Consider the following 19,579-nt stretch of genomic DNA (forward strand, 5'->3'; position numbering starts at 1 on the left):
CAATGAAATGCATTACATGCAAATTGATATTGTTAAAACGGTAAGTTGATTTTAGCACTCTGATAAACAATGATTTTATAGTTCAAATTTTAATATTACATGTCCGATTAACAATTATCGTTGGCAGAACAGCAATGGGACTTTGTAGATCACAATGTTTAACACTTAAATCTTGTTAATATTTATTTTATTATTCAGCATTAAATATCCATTTACGACCAGAGCACGCGCACTTCGATTTAATTTCTGTGACTTTTAGAATTGCATTTTTAAAAATACACTATTGCAATAAAAATATCGGGCGATATAACGACAGTGCGAACTAGCATTTATACCCATATATATAATAAATAATAAATAAATATACTACGACAATACACACACCGCCATCTAGTCCCAAATTAAGCGTAGCTTGTGTTATGGGTACTAAGATAACTGATGAATATTTTTATGAATAGTATACATAAATACTTATAATATACACATAAACCCACTACACACTGAAAAACATTCATGTTCATCACACAAATATTTTTCAGTTGCGGGAATCGAACCCACGGCCTTGGACTCAGAAAGCAGGGTCGCTGACCACTGCGCCAATCGGCCGTCAAATATACACTTGGAAACAAGAAAACTTTTTTTACATTGATAATATTGTGAATACAACTTTTGTTGACAATAAGTTATTATATGCATGATCTGTTATTTTTTCTGAAAGTAATGAGTAGGTATAATTGTACAGGCCACTTATCGTCAAACAACAATAAAGTAATTACCCATGAGGTGGTATAGTGTTATTGCTAATTGGGCTGCACTGCTATTACTATGTTAGTACTTAATTGATAACTAAAACACTCAACTTGACACTTGATCCTTCAAGATACACCCTCCCAAACAAAGCATCATTGTTAAGTAATCAATAAAATAATAACTCTTGTTTTTTTATAACTTATCAAGTTATTATGTACTCAACTGCAAATTGTGATCAATCTGTTGCATAATTAAACTGAAATATCTTACTTTTCTTGTACTTAGCAAATATGATCACAAGGTGATGAATTTGATAATCTGAATGGAACAAAATTTGGTAGTTATTCTTATTAAGTTATTACAAGCAACATTGAGCCGGGGAAATAACTTTAACGACCCAATGCAGGCAGACAGACAACACCAATTTCCTAAAAGATTTTACACCAACTTACTTACATACTTCATTACTACTAACATGTGACAATAAGTGTTAAAGCTTGCCAACCCTAATTAAGAAGTGTTCAGTATATAGAATCCAAAATATATCACACTTTAATATTAGGCAGAGAATGACCAAATGCTACCCTTAAAAATTATTTCAGATGTTTTTGCTAATGTCATTGTCCGACTAAATTTTAGATAGGTACCTATTTTTACCTAACATGTAGTTCAGTAGCTTAAATTCTGTCACTCATTCTAGCCATATCCAGTTGGGTCAACTCTTCTAGTCAGGCCTTTATCTTCTTGGTAGTCAGACTATCTAATTGAGCATACTTCATATATCCTGGCCTACTGTTTATGACTGCCATCCATGTTTATATGGGTCTGGCTCATTTTCTTGGGCCAGTATTGATGCTTATCACCTTTCTAGTAATATGGTTGCCTCATAACATACCCATACCATTGTGGCCTTGTCTTGGTAAGCTTTTATTGGCGGTTTCCGTTCTGGATAAAATTATATCCAGAAGACCTTATCTTAACATTCTCCTCTCAACTGTACACAGTTTAATAACCTAAGGTACTGACCCTTAGGTTATTTTAATATTTTTGTTTTAAATAGGATTTACAAAAAGAGAATTGTGCTACATCAGTGCATACTCCATACATGTAAACGATAAAATAAATAAATGCTTTCTGCAAAAGCCAAAAAAAACTGAAAACATTTATTTGATTCATAGGTATTAAAAAATAAATTTTAATAAAAATAATATTTTGGCTGAATTTCAAAAAATCACCTTTTAAGAAGAATTAGGTTATTTATAAAGTAACAATATTTTAATAAGATTGGCAAATCAATGGGGAAAAATTGGTGAGCATATATCAAAAGAATAAAATAGCAATCTATAAAAAAGTCACTGAATTGTACTGATAAATCTTCACTTTATTGGAGTCAGATTTGAATTTTTTTTTTTGTTTTGGTCAGACTAAGTACTCACTTGATATTTTAAATTGAAATTACTTTTTAACTACTCTGCTCTATAAAAACTCATTTTATTAAAATGCAAAAACTCCACCAATGTAAATGCAAAACAACAGCATAGTACATTAAAGTACTCCTAAATATCTTATTAAAATAAATTCAAAATTCTATTGTGTGCAAATTATGAACTACATGGCAGTTAAAGAATTGATGTCTCATATATAAATATATATATATACAGATATCTATATAAGAATATATATATATATATATATCATTTGCTACATAAGTGTCTTATAGCCGAACTGTACCATAAATAAATTAATAATAAACCTTAAAATTTTAAATGTAATTATTTGTACAGAGAAAATACAGAAACATGTCAGAATCATCAATATTTAGCCTCAAATTAGAGAGGTACCTTCTTTAAGTAAGAAGATAACTAAATGACAGTAATAAAAAAAAGTTAAGTTCACTATTTCTTGTACAAATAATATTAATATAGACACAATTATAACTTGAAAAAAGTGTCTGGTCAATGTTGTGATAGCCTAAATAAAAAGTATTTTACGGAACAAAATATGTTTGTATGTCAAACTTTACATATACTGAACATGTGCATTCAAAATTGCTTAATCTGGGTCAGAGAAATTTTTAGCTTAGTGTATGATTGTAAGTTTGTAAAACCTTCATGTTTTATTATTGTTTTTATAATCAGTTGGATTACTAAGAAAATCTTTTTTTTTAGATGTATAAATATTTTATATAGGCTATTCATTATAAAATAAATGTCCTGAAATATTTATGATTAAAGTAAAAAAGAAAGCGAGAAATATTCATAACACGTTTTTACACTAAAAAACATTACAGTATGAAATTGAGTATGATCAATCATACTTGATTAATATAAAAAAAAAAAGACTGTCCAGTAACACATGATGTTTTTTGGTAACCAGGATTGCTTGTATAAAATTGGCCTTGTTACTAATTGAAGTAGTGAACCGTTGGCAGGAAATAGTTAATAGGTAATATGATTTTAAAAATTTTATGTAAATAAAAAAAAAATTATTTGAGTTGGTGAATATCTGACACATTTACATAGCTATGTTTAAGATATTATAGTGTAATAAAGTGTAAGTGTTATATATTATAGTAAATAAGTGTTTTTTCTTAAATTATTAAATTATAATCTAAGCACATACCTGGGTCGATTCTGCATGTAATATTGTCCTCCGAAAATGAATGCCATGTATACTCCCACATAATAGAAAGCGACCGTCCAATTCTCAGTCATCCATTTCCTAGAGTTTTGATGAATGAACTCGTTTTCGAACTCAAAAATATACGAATAGTTAATTGGCGTTACGTCGAGGTTATAGCCCATTGACGCCTCCATCGTTCCAGTCCAAAACTATCAGATTAATCACAGAAAACAAGCACAGTCTAACGTCTAAATATAGTAAAACGTTGCACTGATATCACCGGTAACGGATTAACCTATAAACTTTCAACAGGATACATAAAGTATTATATCACAGATGGCTAATATGAGAAGCGTTTTGCTACCGCGTATCGCCGATGAGACACTTTTAAAGTTATGGACGCGGAATGGTAAATCGTTGATTATATATTCGCACTTCGCTGTGACGAGCCGACGCCCGAACTCGTTAATTTACTCGTCCGTCAGAGCAGCAAGACGAAACGATGAATGAACGTTAAACATAGCTACACGGTCCATGAGCACACTGCTAAAATCGTGCTTCAGCCGGAGATGTTACCACCACTTTTTACCAGACGGACGACTTTTACCGCTCCACCAGGCGCTGACCGCGCCGTACAGTGTCAGTTTTGTAAATCAATTTGACACTGACATATGACAATTGACGTTTGACAAGTTTTATTCCGTGATTGCCAGATTTTAATTTTTTTTTAATCTTGATATATTGTCGATTATATAAATTGCCAATTTTTTTTAATTTATTACTTTCTTTGTATTTTACAGTAAATGATTATATATTCGTGCTGTCTGTTAACGGGACTACGATAAGATCTGTGATCTGTCAATGTCTCACTTTAGAGATTTTTGAGATTTAGAGAATCGGCACATCTATTCTATTTAGCTAAGTTTAAATGCTTAGAGTCGGCTGTATTTCGCTTACAGCCGATCTTGGTCAAAAACAAAAGTGTCTCAGTATGATATATTAAAAAGACCTAGCCAAGTTCGTTTATAAAATGTTTGTATTAATTCATGACATACTGTTGCAGTTACATATGTTACACAAGTGGCTCAAAATAAGTGTTTTTACTAGTTACAAAAAAAACAATGGTGCCGATTCTGTTGAAAAATATACATTTGTTAGGTAATCGGATTATATAGGTATCTATTTACCTTCATTAATTTTCTTTTTGTATCACCACACACACTTATATTGGTCTGCCTTAAGCGAAACTAGGTATAATTTATGCGTTTAAGTGAAAAAACTGGGGATATTGGACTTTAAAAAAAAAAAACAAAAAGCAGGGTACACACATTTATTTGAAAAGCATTAATAACAATGAGATTACAATATAACTAGCTGTTGGTCGCGTAGTTTTTCAGTGTTTATTACGGTTTTTTGCAAAATCCTGGGATAAAAAGTAGTCTAGTTACCTTCCGTCCAAGTAGATTGGTTGCTTAGTTAGAGCGTAAAGGAAATACGTAAACAAACAAACGAACACACCTTCGCATTTGTGATATTAGTTATGATAAATAATTTAATATTCCAAAAAAATTTAACTGCAAAATTTTAACTGTATAAATACTTCGAATACTTTAGCACCAACAATTCTTGCAAACTTAACCATATTCCTCAGACGTCTTAATAATTCTTGACGAATCGGTAGTTTCGGTTTTGGGGGTGAATCTTTAAAATTCAAGGCTTCAGAACCATTAGCAAACGTGTACATGTAAAAAGCCGGAGATGCCCCAATATTAATTATTTTATGGGAGGTTCCTGGTTCTAATTTGATGTGTTCCCCATTCTTTACGCGATAAGATTGAGCGTTCATATATCTGGACAACTCAGGTTGAAAAGCCACAGTTCCGTTTAATACTGTGATGGTAATGTTTGTCAACTCGGGTGGAAGATATTTTTCTTGATCGTAACCTGCGAATAAATTTGTCGTTGTACAAAAGATGGAAACATAAACTCTTACAAAACCAGGAAGAGAAGTTCATGTGCGGTATGTGCCCATTACAATCGCCTGATCGGTAGCGCGCTGTATTTAGCGATTAAATTTGTCAGCAATGGACGTCGACTAATAAACAATAAACATAGGTAAGACTTCGACTTCAGACCCTTTGGTCTTGGTTTATTTTCGCCGAGTGGAAACCTAGACGATATAATGGCACAGAATTTCCGGAACGCTGCCTGGTCACGTCTTCGAGTTAAATACCTTGTTTTGCTTCGTTTGTAGTTATTTCTGCCAAAATTAACGAGACGCACGTAAGGAATTCTTCTACCTAATGAAGAAAGTTAAAGAAGTAACATAAAAGTCTGGCAATTACCTGGGAAATCGGCAATAAACACTACATCGCTGTAATTATTCCAAGAGTGTACATCCTTTTCTTTTTCGCGTAGTACATCCCTCCAGCTCAGCGCTTCATCTAGCAACGGCATGAGATACGAAATCGGTTGGAATGGCGACCACGGCGTTTCCAACAAATCCACTTTGTAGTCGAACATACGCTGAGTGAATCTCCCATTCATGGAGCACCACACATCCACGTAAACTGATAAATTGAAATAGAAATCATGGTTCCCAAGGATTCCAACCCGTTCTTTCAGGCATTGAGCGTATTGGTGAACCATGTCGCCATGCCTCGTCCATCTATCGTTAGGAGTATAAAAGGATGGATCAATGAAGAACTCCTCTTGATTTATGTTATCCACGACTTTCACAACGACCGATTCAATATTCCATGTGTGAATCATCATGTCCCAAGAGTAACCGTATAATCCCTTCGTCCAGTTGTTATAACCCTGAAAACAGATAATAGTAAGAGTAGGGCATTGAGATGAAGGGCTGGAAGTGGCTGGATTATAAAGATTTTTTTTCTGATTCTGTGTAGGTAACTGTAATCCCCGATATGCGTACAGCAACGTCACTTGAAGGTAAGGTGAGATAGAAAACTTGGCCAGATGTTAACCTGTAAGCCGTAGGCAGTGCTTAAAAATTTGGAAAAAATCTAACTGGTACCTTTATATCGGTATAGTTTACATTAAGGTTTCAGTTTTAGTTTTTATTAAGATTTTCTTTAGTTCATTAATCTTCAGTTATTTATTTCTTTTATTTAAGCTTGAACATTGTATAAACATAAACATAAATGTTAAGACGTGGATTAACGATGTAAAAAGAAACAAATAGCTACAAATTAATAGCCTACTACTTGTCGGTTAAAAATAATTACGCAAATCGAAGTTTTTACTTTATAAGGCTGTATCGTTTTAGCGTACCTACCCACTTACGTTATTTGCGTCACAAGGTTCCATCCACTCGTGTGTGTATTTACATTCAATCTCGCAGTACATTAAGGAGCTATTCTTGACATTAATTACAGTTATGTATCCTCATCTAACACTACAGTATTGTTATCGTTTCTCATTATAATCATTATGTACCGACCTATAAATCAGGGGTCTCCCTTTCAAATCAGGGTTCATACCCAGTACCCACCTACTTTCACAACAAACACAGTTAATACATTAAAGAAGTAAGAAAACTACGAACAAACTTTCGAAACAGCGCACTCACTCAGATGTGCAGCGCTTTGGATATTCGGCAGAAATAAGAAGGAATTGTTCGAATCAAAAGAAGTGAGGTATTGATGTCGTCGCGGAAGTTAGCTGCGAGTGTAGCTTCGCGCAGGTAGTCAACTGTTGGTTGGAAGGCGCACCTTGTGTTCCCAGTGCGCCTTCGGCGATTTTAGGGACATTTTAGTATGTCGCAGAGGAGGGTCTGCAATGTCGGGTGCCGCTAGCTGGGTCGCGGATGTGTGCGAAAGCGTTCCCGTGGCCCAGCCACCAGGCCAGGCGACTGGTAGGAACACCGTGGGGTTTAGTCGGTACGAGTCCGACATAATCACCGTGCCTCGGCGCGGTGGTATCCATGAGGATTTCTCCACGAGAAAAAAAAAAGGTAGTCAACTGTACCGTCTCGCCGAAGATACCGAATATTGAACTTGAACACACAAATTTCGAGAAGTCATAAAGTACGATTCAGGCTATAACTTCCTTTCGTGGAGACCGATTGCGAGCCCCGGCACGAACCACTAACGTTTCGGAGGGCGTTTTTATTTTAAGCAATTTAAATATCACTTGCTTTAAACGGTAAAGGAAAACAACGTGAGGAAACCTGCATGCCTGAGAGTTTTCCATAACGTTCTCAAGGGCGTGTGAAGTTTACCAATCCGCCCTTGGCTAGCATGGTAGACTACGGCCTAATCCCTTCTCATTCTGAGAGGATACCCTTACCCTGTAGTGGGCCGGTAGTGGGTTTATGATGATGTTGATGTATTTATGATATGTTACCAACATTTTTTTTTAATATTCATTATAATATTATGTATTATTTTATTTGTGAAATCTAGTTCAAGTATTAGTATGTAGTAATTCGTATGTATTTTTTTTTAATTTTGCACAACCTGCAATCTGTTATCCTCATGTTCTCTTTCCATTTTTTTTTAATTAGGCCAGTTTAATTCTACCACGCTGGGCAACTGCGGATTGGTAGACTCACAAGCCATTGAGCCCTTAAAACAAGTGATATTCATTATTTATTATGTGATATAATTAATATTTACCTTTGTAATGAAGTGTGAATATGGCAAAAACGCCTGCGTCAGTATATGAAAACCAATAAATGCTAAAGTAATATACTTCTTTACAACTTTCCAATCATGCTTATGTTGAGGTCGTTCATTATTGGTTTTCTGTTCCAAGTCCTTTAATTCATTGTCACTGTTTATTTTCTCTGCCTCTCCATTAAGAACATTATTTTTGTCACTGCCTTCATCAGTTTTTTCCTCAGCAGTGAATTGTTTTTGTAATGTGTAACTTGGGCACTGGATGTAATTGCTGTTTAAAACAGAATTGCATATATATTTGCGAAATACTCCTTTTACTTTCGCAGCCTGAGTTTCCGCGTAGCTTGTGATAAGTTTTGGCCAATCAAAAGGGTAAAACAGCGGCATTGTGGCTAAGCAGACCCACGGAAACATACCTAGAAAGTAACAAGTATTTTAAAGGTGAATTACTTTTAAGAGGCCACTCGCGGTTTCACCAGCGTGTGCAGAATACGCGGGCGTGTACATTACTATTTTTAATATAACTCTTATTGAAATCCTTTCAGTCATATGTATGAATTTTTTTTCAACTACGTGGGCAGCGTTGCCAGGCGACATAGGCTTTTTGATTGCGCGCCCAGCCTGAATAAACGGTGTCCGGCTTGAACCGAGCGGGGATAAGCGCAGGTGTCTTGGTAATAATCAAGCTTGATTCTACAAACTATTTTCTTGCCGTATTTATTAATACTGAGGCACAAAATCCTCAGTAATGTTAGGTGTTTACCCAAATGTCCGGACAAACTCGCTGGTCTGTCCGGTTATTAGGTTTGGAGGGAATGCTAAAGTGTGTGTGAAAACACAGGTGCACCCTCTATTCCCTCACTGTCAAAGTTCAATGGGACGGCAGCGCCGACACGATTCGAAATCGAATCCGAAACTATTTCTTCGTAAACAATTATATTAAAACCAGAGTCAAACTGCGTAGTGCATCCAAGGACCTAGCGTAGTCAGCCTGAGGTGTACGTGTTAAGACTCATGTGCCTGTAATTTCACCGGAAATCACACCCTTTAGTCCGAAAAGCAGCAAATATGCCTGCATATTTAAAGCCCTGACACAAAAAGTCTACTGCCACTATTATTATTCAACTACTTACTTTTTTATAAATAGCTCAATGGCTAAGTTGTAATGGCGCCCGACGTGGGTTCCATAGCCCCGTATTGAGCGCCAATGAATAATAATATATAAATATACTACGACAATACACACATCGCCATCTATCCCCAAAGTAAGCGTAGCTTGTGTTATTCATCAGATATCTTAGTACCCACAAAGATATCTGATGAATATTTTTATGAATATAATACACATAAATACTTATAATATACAGATAAAAACATTCAGGTTCATCACATAAACATTTTTCCAGTTGTGGGAATCGAACCCATGGCCTTGGACGCGGAAAGCAGGGTCACTGCCCACTGCGCCAACCGGCTGTCAAAATGAAGTCTCTACCTAACTATCACAGCTCGATCTCCTGGCAATTTGGGAATTTATAATTTCAGAAATTTCTCTGGTCTTGTCTGGAAGGGCTTATACCAAAGACGTGCCGCCAAGATTTAGTATACTTTATAGTAAAAAAAGCTTAGATAGAATACCATGAATTAATTGAATTTAAAAGTAAAGGGCACATAGCTCGGAGAACAGATGGACGCTGGGGTCCCAAGGTACTGGAGTGGCAGCCCCGCCGAGGTGGATAGACGATATCAAACGAGTCGCAGGGAGCCGGTGGACACAAGTGGCACAAAACCGTGGAACTTGGAACTCACAATCGACTTGTTTCTAGTTAGAGCTCAGGTAGAAGTCCACCGTTTCGCTGCGTGTGTTGGGGCTCGCAACTACCATTATTTCAATAAGAGATATTGGTACCATAAAGGCTTCTTCCTGTACTAAGACGCAGGAGTGATATATAGTGAATCCACTATGCCGTTTAACGGAGATATGAATGCCTGGAGTAGGGAAATGAAGTTGAATATGCTATGAAGTACTTATTGAATGATGAAGTGAGGGAGACATGATGTTGATAATAGGGTCTAGATACTATTTTTATGCCATTTAAGGAAATTTGGTTTGTGAACTCGTTGCTTCGGACGCTCTAAAAGTCTTGAGTTATTATGGGACAACAAGGTTGGGGTCTTTGCCTCTGGATAATCATGTGCCAGCATTATTAAAGAAATTATAAAATCTTACAGAGAGATCTTTAATAGGACCCAGTTGGTTTAGTTAAACTATGTCCAGCTGTGGACGTCTGTCGGTTGATATAATGATGATGATAAGAAAAGTCTTACATACCGATACTAAAGAGCCTGCTGTTCATAAGATGGAATAAAGCGCAGAACACCATCGCGACGTGTCTTGTCCTCGACCACATCATCCACAGCGCCACGGTCAGATCGAACACGAACACAAACCAGTGCACTATGAGATAGTCCGTCTGTGCTGTTGTTAGTATTAGCCTGGAAATTGAGAAAGCCAAAGAGTGTACAAACACTTAATTTCCTAGCGAGTAGTGACAGTCCTTAGAAGAAAACCAGTATTCAAAAGAAAACCTGACATAAAAAAATGGGTTTTTTCGTGCGTTATGTTTGATATTTCGTCTAGTTAGGCGACAATAATGAATTTTACTGATAGTTTTATTTTCTTTTAATGATGTTATATTTTGTGTGTTCTATTTTTTTATTCGATAGCTTATTGTTTTTATTGTTCGATGTTTGCTATTTTTATGCTAGACTCAAGGTCTACGAGACTTAAACCCAGAATATTAAAGCGTTTGGTGATATAGACGCAATCATTTTACCTTATAATACAACGCGTAACCGAAGTACGAAATAATGTTGAAGGATACATAAGTATATTTCATAAGAAATCATCCTGTAAAAACATGAAATCAATAGCAGCATATTTTCTTTCCGTACAAACAAATTCTAAGTGTTTATGACCCTATAAAATACCGTCACGCGCATAGTACCTACGCTAAGCGACGCGTACCTAATAAAGTGAAAGGAGTCACATTATTTTAATTTTGCATGTGATGTTTGGGCTGTATCTGATTTCTTTCAGTAAAAGTCTATGGCAGAGGTTTAGACGAATACTATTAGGTTTTCGGTTTAAAAAATAAGTCTCAGAGACATAACATAATGTACCTCTAAAGCTCGTGAAGTGTTATTTCGGGTTTTCATTAACACGTTGTATATATGCATATAAATTAAAAATCATTCTCTTTGTTTATATCTCTGTAACTACTTATTTCTTTTGTGTACAATAAAAGCGTACTTTTGTGTACAATAATACCTATACGTATCTATTTATAATAACTATAATATGTATTAGTAAATATTTATAATACTAGGTTCAATATGTTTATATTCAATATATCTTAATATATATATTTCTTGTGTGCGTGTGTATGAAACTGAACTCCTCCTAAACGGCTGGACCGATTTGAATGATTTTTTTGGTACGCGTTTGGGTGGCACCCTGGATGGTTTAGATTCACAAACCAGCCCGACAGATTGCGCTGGGGCTCCGTTTGTCTTATATATTACGCCGCTACCCTTTATAATCTTAGATAACTTCCTTCAACAGTTCTCTGGAAGATATTGCTTTAGCCTTATCTACAAAGTTATTAAAAAAATATTATTGTGTATCATTGTGTTTTTTCCGACGAATTTGTGCGCATTAAAGTGTTTATCTATCTAGATATATATAGATAGATAGATAAAATTATTACGTCAATGTTAAAAAAAAAAATATATATATATATATATGTATATATATATTTTTTTAACATTGACGTAATAAATGTCAGTGAGTACCTGACATTTATTAAGTCAATGTTTATTTTATTCATATTACGTCAGTGTTTATAAGTGTGCCACTGTGAGATGATGACTTACTTGAATGGATTGAACACCCAATGCTCGCTGAGGTTCTGCACGGAATACCCTGTTAACCATTCAACCGTGCCCTTCTTCATGCCAGCCATGAAGTACAGTATAAAGAATTGGTATTTCAGGATGAAGTAATTCCAATACGGCACCGTTTTCCTGCTCTTGCAGTAGCCCAAGTATACATCGAGCGACCTAGAATGATGATAAAGACTCTTTTGTTTCTAATGTGGAGGGCTAGTTACCACCCTAAAGACAAAGACGTGCCGATAACGATTTAGTGTTCTGGTGCGATGTCGCGTAGAAACCGATTAGGGGTATGACTACCATACTCCTTAACCGGTTAGCCCGTTTCAATCTTAGACTGCATCATCACTTATCACCAGGTGAGATTGCAGTCGACGGCTTACTTGTAGTGGAATAAAAAAAAAACTGCAGTCATTTAGATCTCCTTTAGTGTGTCGATTATAAAAGTTTCGCTGTCAATTTAGCGCGAAACACCAGTATACACAGTTGGAGTTACAGCAATTGTCGAGTTTTTTAAGTAGCCGACGCTGCCTTACCTCATTACATTACTGCAAAGTATTTGAACGAACGAAATACATTACGTCTCGTCTAGGTACTTTTATTTAGATTGGCTGTTCAAGAATATGACGACTAGATCTACTGAACGCTATAAGATTTATATTCATCTAGACATAATTGTTTTGGTCAGATCGTGACGACACTGACTTATCTATGCGTGGGCTATCTATTTGGCGGCCTTATCGATATGTAGCGATAAGGCTGCAAAATTGTATATATAATCATCTTAAGTTTAAGTAGTTTACTCACCAGTAACAGTTGGCCTCGGTACACGCGAGTAGCAATCCCACCAGGCCGAATAAATAGCTATGGTTGTTCCAAAAACTCTTCTCAATCAGGAACAAATACCAGTAGCAGATGGTGAAGAGCCACGCGCTTAAACGGTACCTGTAGCCTAGAGCTATGCCTAGTGCACCTGGAAAAAGCTCTAGTTAATTTAGTGTTTTAAATACACACAGTATTCTGTTGAGATATAGCTGCAACAATTTGATGCTCATATTATTTGAAAAGAAACGGCGATAGCGCAGTGGGTAGCTTGACTTCACTTTCGGGGGGCCGAGTTCGAATCCCAGCACGCACTTCCAACTTTTCTAAGTTATGGGCATTTTAGGTATTTGAAAATATCAACTGCTTCGACGGTGAGGAAACCTACATGCCTGAGAGTTCTACATAATGTTCTCAAAGGTATGTGGTGTCCACCAATCCGCATTGGGCCAGCGTGGTCAGTGGCGTGCATTGAGGGTAGGTATCCACAGGGTACGCAGATGATATAAAATGAAGAAAATCTCCAGTACGAGTTTTAAAAAACCTAAGGATTGTTAGTGTTATAAAAAGCATACCCTAAAGCATTTATAACCAATACTATTTTCTTCAAATTAAACCATCTGCATACCCTGTGCATTCCCTCTATGTATCTACGCCACTGAGCGTGGTGGACTACGGCTTTAACCCTCCTTTTTTTAGTGCCAAAGGGACCGCTGCAGATGATACCTATTTTACCTATATAAGTAAGAGATCAAAGTTTCGTTCTCATCCGAAACTGAGCCGTTTCAATTACATATATTAAATAATTATATAACGAAAGATCAGGACTAGGTTTCTGATTTTACTTCATTTTTAATATTTGACTTTGAGTTCTCTAAACATGGCAGAGGTAAAGGTGATTTTTTAAGTCATTTTAGAGGGATATTTTTTTAAATTAATTAAGCGTCTAGCATCTATTAGATAGATGTAGGTAGCGGTGATTGACAAGGGATTGAATTCGGCTTCTCTTTTGAGCTGACCGAATGCGATCGCGGACTCGCACGCATCTTACTTTTCTGAGTTGTATGCGTTTTTAATTTAAGCAATAACATTATTTCAATTGGTTTCAAAGGGAACGAAAAAAATAATTGTGACTCCCGGCACACACCTGTACCTAAGTTATCAAAAATTTAAACAATAGTAGAAATATTTACATATTTTTTACTACTTATTTAAAGTAGCGAAACCATGTGAAACCACTTTAGTTTGTTTTTAATAACTGATTAACTAAACAGAAAAGCAAACTTGATGTTATCAGAATATCTATCTTATTCACAGAATACTTAGAACAATATAAGTGACGCTTATGTATTTCGAGAATAAGTAGACAATTTGACCGGCAATGGGCGCAGCGACCCTGCTTTCTGGGTCCAAGATTGTGGGTTCGATTCCCTCAACCGGAAAATGTTTGTGTCATGAACATGAATGTTTTTCAGTGTCTGGGTGTTTATCTGTATGTTATAAATATTTATTTATATTATTTATAGAACACAGTCACCTTAGTATCCATAAAACAAGCTACTTTTACTTTGGACGAGATGACAATGTGTTTTTGTCGTAGTATAGTATAAATATATTATTATTCGGACGGCCGATTGGCGCAGTTTGCAGCGACCCTGCTTTCTGAGCCCAAGGCCATGGGTTCGTTTCCCACTACTGGAAAATGTTTGTGTGATGTGCATGAATGTTTTTCAGTGGATGGGTGTTTATATGTATATTCTAAGTACCTATTTATGTATATATTATTCATTAAAATATTCATCAGTCAACTTAGTACCCATTACACATGCTACGCTTACTTTGGGGCTAGATGGCGATGTGTGTATTGTCGTAGTATATTTATATATTATAGTATATATTTGAATGTAAAAAAAAGGTATTAAAAAGCGGAGATATTTACCAAACCAGAGCGCTGCGTAGACCAGAGCCATGTATGGCATGGGCACAGCTCTAATGATGGGGATAAGGGGGAAATGGCACATCAAGGGGTTTCCCCAGCGCTGCTCCATCATCGCACCGCCACGCTCATCTGGGATGTCGAAGAGCATCGCAATTCCTAACAAAAAAACCATTGTAAGTGATATGTGACATAGTGAATGTTCCATTACAGAGAGTAGATACCTAATAACTACTCTCTCTAATGGAACATTCACTATCCATAGCTGTGAATTTAAGTCAGAGGTCCAGGGTTCGATTCCCGGCAATTTGGGAATTTATAATTTCTGATTTTTCTCTAGTCTGGTCTGGTGGAAGGCCGAGGCGAGTGATCACTCTACCAACAAAAACGTGCTAAGCGATTTAGTGTTCCGATGCGATGTAACGTAAAAACCTGTTAGGGGTATAACTACCATACTCCCTAACAGGTTAGCCCGCTGAACTGATTTTTAAGCTAGTGCACCTAGTAGAAGGTTTTTAAAATAACAATCTGTAAGTAAAAGTTTACTTACATACGGAATGTATCGGCCTACAACTTTACACGAACAACTTTTTTTTTTTGTTGGTCGAGCTGTTGACGCATTGCTGTAATATTATTTATTTGCATGTTGGGTTTCCGGGAATGGGTTTACGCTCGCTATCTGATACTTGGGTTGTTTCCATTCCGTTTTTCACAATCGAGAAGTATTATATAAATTTTAAAGAATTAAATCTACGTACCATCTGAACTTTCATTACCACATAACCACATATGTGGCTAAAAACCTACCTACTTGACTCGTACTCTAAGTAGAAAAGTTTTTTTCAAGTTTTTTTCCCTTTGAAAAAAAAAAATGTATATATAAACTTTTACAGTAGCTTACCAAACAAAATTCTCGTAACTGCCAAACTTGAGGAATCCTTGGGCGCGTACAAATAGGCAAGAATCTTTGCTAACGTAACTTCTTTTATGTGGAAACCAAATTGGTCTTGGAACTTTTCGTCCGTTGTACGGCACAACAAACAAGTCCATAGTTTCAACTTTACATCTGAGAAAAAAGCAGTTATGTAATGAATGTACAGAGAAATAATTATAGTACTTACCTACTTCTAGTGGTCCTAGTAAGTCGGAGTCCTAGTCACTATCGCTTTAATATTTATGACAACCCTTTTGAAGTTCCGTCACGGGCATAGTACCTTATTTAAAGTGACGGGAGTCACATGATTTTGATTTTGCAAGTGATGTTAAGGCTGTATCTGATTTCTTTCAGTAAAAATTATGGCAGTGGTTTACTCAAAAACTATTAGGTTTTTGGGTTTCACAGATAAGTCGCAGAGACAGTACATAATGTATGTCTAAAGCCTGTGAAATATTATTTTGTATATCATTTAAACGTTGTACTTATATGTATAACTAGCTGACCCGAACAACTTCGTCTGCAACGATTCGGTTATTAGAGGTTTTAATATCTTAAAAAAACCTAGAAACGAATTACAGCGCTACCTACAAGTCTCACTCTAGGTCGGTATGACATCTTCAGAAAACATCGTTATATTTCAGCCAATTTACAGAAAACCATTGTAAAATATACACTAAAACCATTCATCAATACATACATCCACCCATCCAAACATCCGTCCTCACAAACTTTCGCATTTGCTATATTAGTAAGATGGCACGCATGCATTCGATCGTTGTACGATATGCCTTGCGACTTGCTGGTATCTGCGAAGAGTTATGTCCTTTATCTGAGACAATATTTCTCAGATCTTCATTAAAATTAGACAATACAGGCTTGATAGTATACACTTTCAAATAAAAAAAGAATTATTAAAATCGGTTCAAATTTAACGGAGCTATAAAGTAAAATTGATAAAATATTTCATGCCTATTCCCGGAGGAAACTTATTGTTTATCAGCATAAAAAGTATCCTATATGTTGGCCCGGAATACCAGCTACTACTATACTGAATTTTATTCAAATCCGTTCAGTAGTTTTCACGTGATGCCCGGACAGACAGACAGACATACAGACAAAAATTAAATAAAAATCTGTTTTGGACTTAGTATCTATTATAAAGCATCCCCCGATCAAAATTTTCAAACTATATTAAATGTAGGAAAAAATAAAATCTAACCATTTTATTAAAACAGTTACAGTTTTATTATAAATTATATCTATACTTATAATAAAACTGTAACTGCAACCTTCCAGTTACAGTTTTATTATAAGTATAGATATAATTAATGATTTAGAGCCTTGCAGAGAGTCCACATCCCCGGCAAGTTTCTCGATCACATTATAAAGGGCCGTCGGCTTTGAGATCCACCAAAGCGGTTGGAACTTTCCATCCGTTAAATCAAATTTATTCGTCGTTATTGAAAGGACGTTAGAAACTGCTAGCTTAACATCCCTATGATATCGATTATTGCAATCAAAGACACTGGTATGCAATTAATTTATCGTCGATAAACTATCTCGTTAACAAGATAGAAAAGCGACAATTATGACTATTTTAAATGGCAAAAATCATCAAAATTTGAGAAACTACTGGTCAAAGAAGAGCCCACAACAAAAGTCGGGATTTTTGGTATAACCATTTTCCAGGAGGTAAATTAGTATTTAGCTTTGAAGTGAGGGCATTACATAGCCAAGCTTTTTTATCGATTAAGTAATACTTAGTATCATAGTTAATAGGATTTTATATAAGCTTACTTTGTATAAACGTTGAACTTATTGAGAGATATTTAGTAAACTGCATTTTTATAGTGTAGTGCACAAATAATAAAATGGAAAAAGCGGTCAAGTGTTGTGACACACAGTTACGGTTCCGCAGTTTGCATTCACAATATGGCAATACTTTTTTGTCAGAAATATTGTCAACATTACTACGTTAGATAGAGAATTTGATGATACCGGAATCTAAATCAAGCAGTCTGACTTATTTTCAATGAACAATCAGAGGAAAAAAATACTTACAAAGGCCGGCAAAATTCACCATGGCGGTTGTGCTCCCTAGAGGTTAATACGAAGACTGAGGGAAAATGCAGGGAAATTAAAAAGGTAACATAATTTCATACGTATTTACCTCGATGATTTTGTCACAGCAATTATGAATGAGCACACTGTTGAATACTGATTAGAATAATTATTGAATACGTTTTCCATTTCACTGATTCCTTGAAGCTTTTGTGGTAAACACATTCATACTACCTGGCGCAATGGTGAAAGCTGTCTTATAAATGGGAGGTCTGGGCTTAGATTCCCGGAAGAGGAAATTATAATTTAATTTAATTTTGAATTTTTTGTATTTTTCTGCTTTATACTGCCTACTTACGCCAAAAGCCGTGCCGCAAGGAGTTACAATCTTAGACTGCATTACCACATAACACCAGGTGAGATTACAGTCAGTGTCAATTAGTGGAATAAAAGAAGAGATGTGTCTGAATTTTCTTGCATATTAGATAGTATTATTTATGCAAGTTCTTGACAATTCGTTCTTTATGGAGTTATAGTATATCTATGAAGGATGATATCAATCTGCAATGCATATTCTATTGCCCTTGCGCATCGTCTCTGTAGAAGACGACTCTCTTTCTACGTAGTGTTCCTCATTACCGAGGGTCGTGACCCCTTCCACTTACAACCTTTCGGACAATGGCGTGCCATTTGACTCTGCTTTTAGCAACATGTAAAGCAATATGCACTTTAATATCGAGAGCAGTGCGGATTTGATCCGAGCAACGCATCGGGCTACGTCCTCGAGGTCTCTTTTGTCTGCATCTCTTCTGGCAATGTGACCGAAGTACTCGGGAATCCTCTGAAGACAGGTGGTTGATGATAGCCTTCTAGTAATTCTAACGTGTCTCAATATCGATGCGTTGGTCCTGTGTGCCGTCCACGGGATTCGCAGCATTCTCCTCCATCACCACATCTCGAAAGAGTCTATACGTTGTCGACTAGCTGGTTTAAGAGTCCATGTCTCAGCTGCATATGTAAATATAGGAAACATAAGTGCGCGTACAACCACGGCCCCAACCAAGCCACTTGATTGTAAAACTTCTTAAAAACAATACATGAGTAGAAATAAAAAACAGATTTAATGGTAACCCACGTGTATTAAAGAAGTTTCGAAATAAATCATCAACCTACTAACATTCCACTGCTGGGCCCCGGCCTGCTCTCATCTATAGGAGAAAGAGTTTTAGAGCAAAGACGCTTCACGCTATTCCAATGCGTATTCGCTGGCTTTAACGATTCATCATCATCACCAGCGCATGAGTGTCCCACATATACAGACATACTGTCTCCTAACAGTGGTTTAGAGCGTAGATCCACCACACTTTTTTGCCGTCGGTTCAATGCCGATTGGTAGGACTGACGGCTTAACTCGCTCTCCGAGGGTCTGGGGTGGACACCACCAATTTCCTGGGTTAGTACTGAGTTTTTTTTTTAATACCCAATGTGAGCAAACAAAAATCAAGCCTCGAGATCCGCAATTGGACATGCTAATTCCTAAGCTCGTAAAAATAAATAATCGATACAACAATATGTGGCCGTGGTGTGATCCGTGTGACGCATAAGCTAATTTTGGTCCATTAAGCATCACGTCATTATCAAAATGAAGTATGGAAAATTCAGCGTGATCTACCTTGTAGGTATCATTACAAAACGTAGTACTAATCTACTTAAGTAAAAAAAGCAAGGTGTTCCAGTACATCTGATTGATTGGACAACGAATTTTTCTATGCTCAGGAATTGGTGTTTTACTTTTACCCTAAAACACTTTTTTTTCACGGACGGAAAAAAATTGGTTCCGTGAGACATGTACCACCC

The 19,579-nt window shown here is 36.2% G+C and overlaps 2 protein-coding genes across 2 annotated transcripts in view; both read right to left on the bottom strand.

The window, feature by feature from the left end:
- The window catches only part of LOC120625824 (elongation of very long chain fatty acids protein 6), a 78,640-nt gene extending 74,641 nt beyond the window's left edge, over positions 1–3,999 (bottom strand). Inside the window, exon 1 of the mRNA XM_039893054.1 lies at positions 3,373–3,999. Within this exon, the coding sequence (XP_039748988.1) occupies positions 3,373–3,566 (194 nt within the window). The 5' untranslated portion in view covers positions 3,567–3,999. The remainder of the gene's footprint in view (positions 1–3,372) is intronic.
- Positions 4,000–4,891: 892 nt separating this feature from the next.
- Positions 4,892–18,669, bottom strand: LOC120625967 (vitamin K-dependent gamma-carboxylase). Its single transcript, XM_039893246.1, has 9 exons — positions 18,606–18,669; positions 15,626–15,790; positions 14,728–14,883; positions 12,774–12,939; positions 11,949–12,134; positions 10,345–10,508; positions 8,013–8,431; positions 5,718–6,192; positions 4,892–5,316 (listed from the first exon to the last, which is right to left on the bottom strand). Exons 1-9 carry the CDS (start codon positions 18,667–18,669, stop codon positions 4,943–4,945), a joined length of 2,169 nt encoding a protein of 722 aa, XP_039749180.1. The 3' UTR covers positions 4,892–4,942.
- Between the last annotated feature and the right edge of the window lie 910 nt (positions 18,670–19,579).

This window comes from Pararge aegeria, chromosome 8 (assembly GCF_905163445.1).
Source record: "Pararge aegeria chromosome 8, ilParAegt1.1, whole genome shotgun sequence".
Classification (NCBI taxonomy): Eukaryota; Metazoa; Arthropoda; class Insecta; order Lepidoptera; family Nymphalidae; genus Pararge; species Pararge aegeria.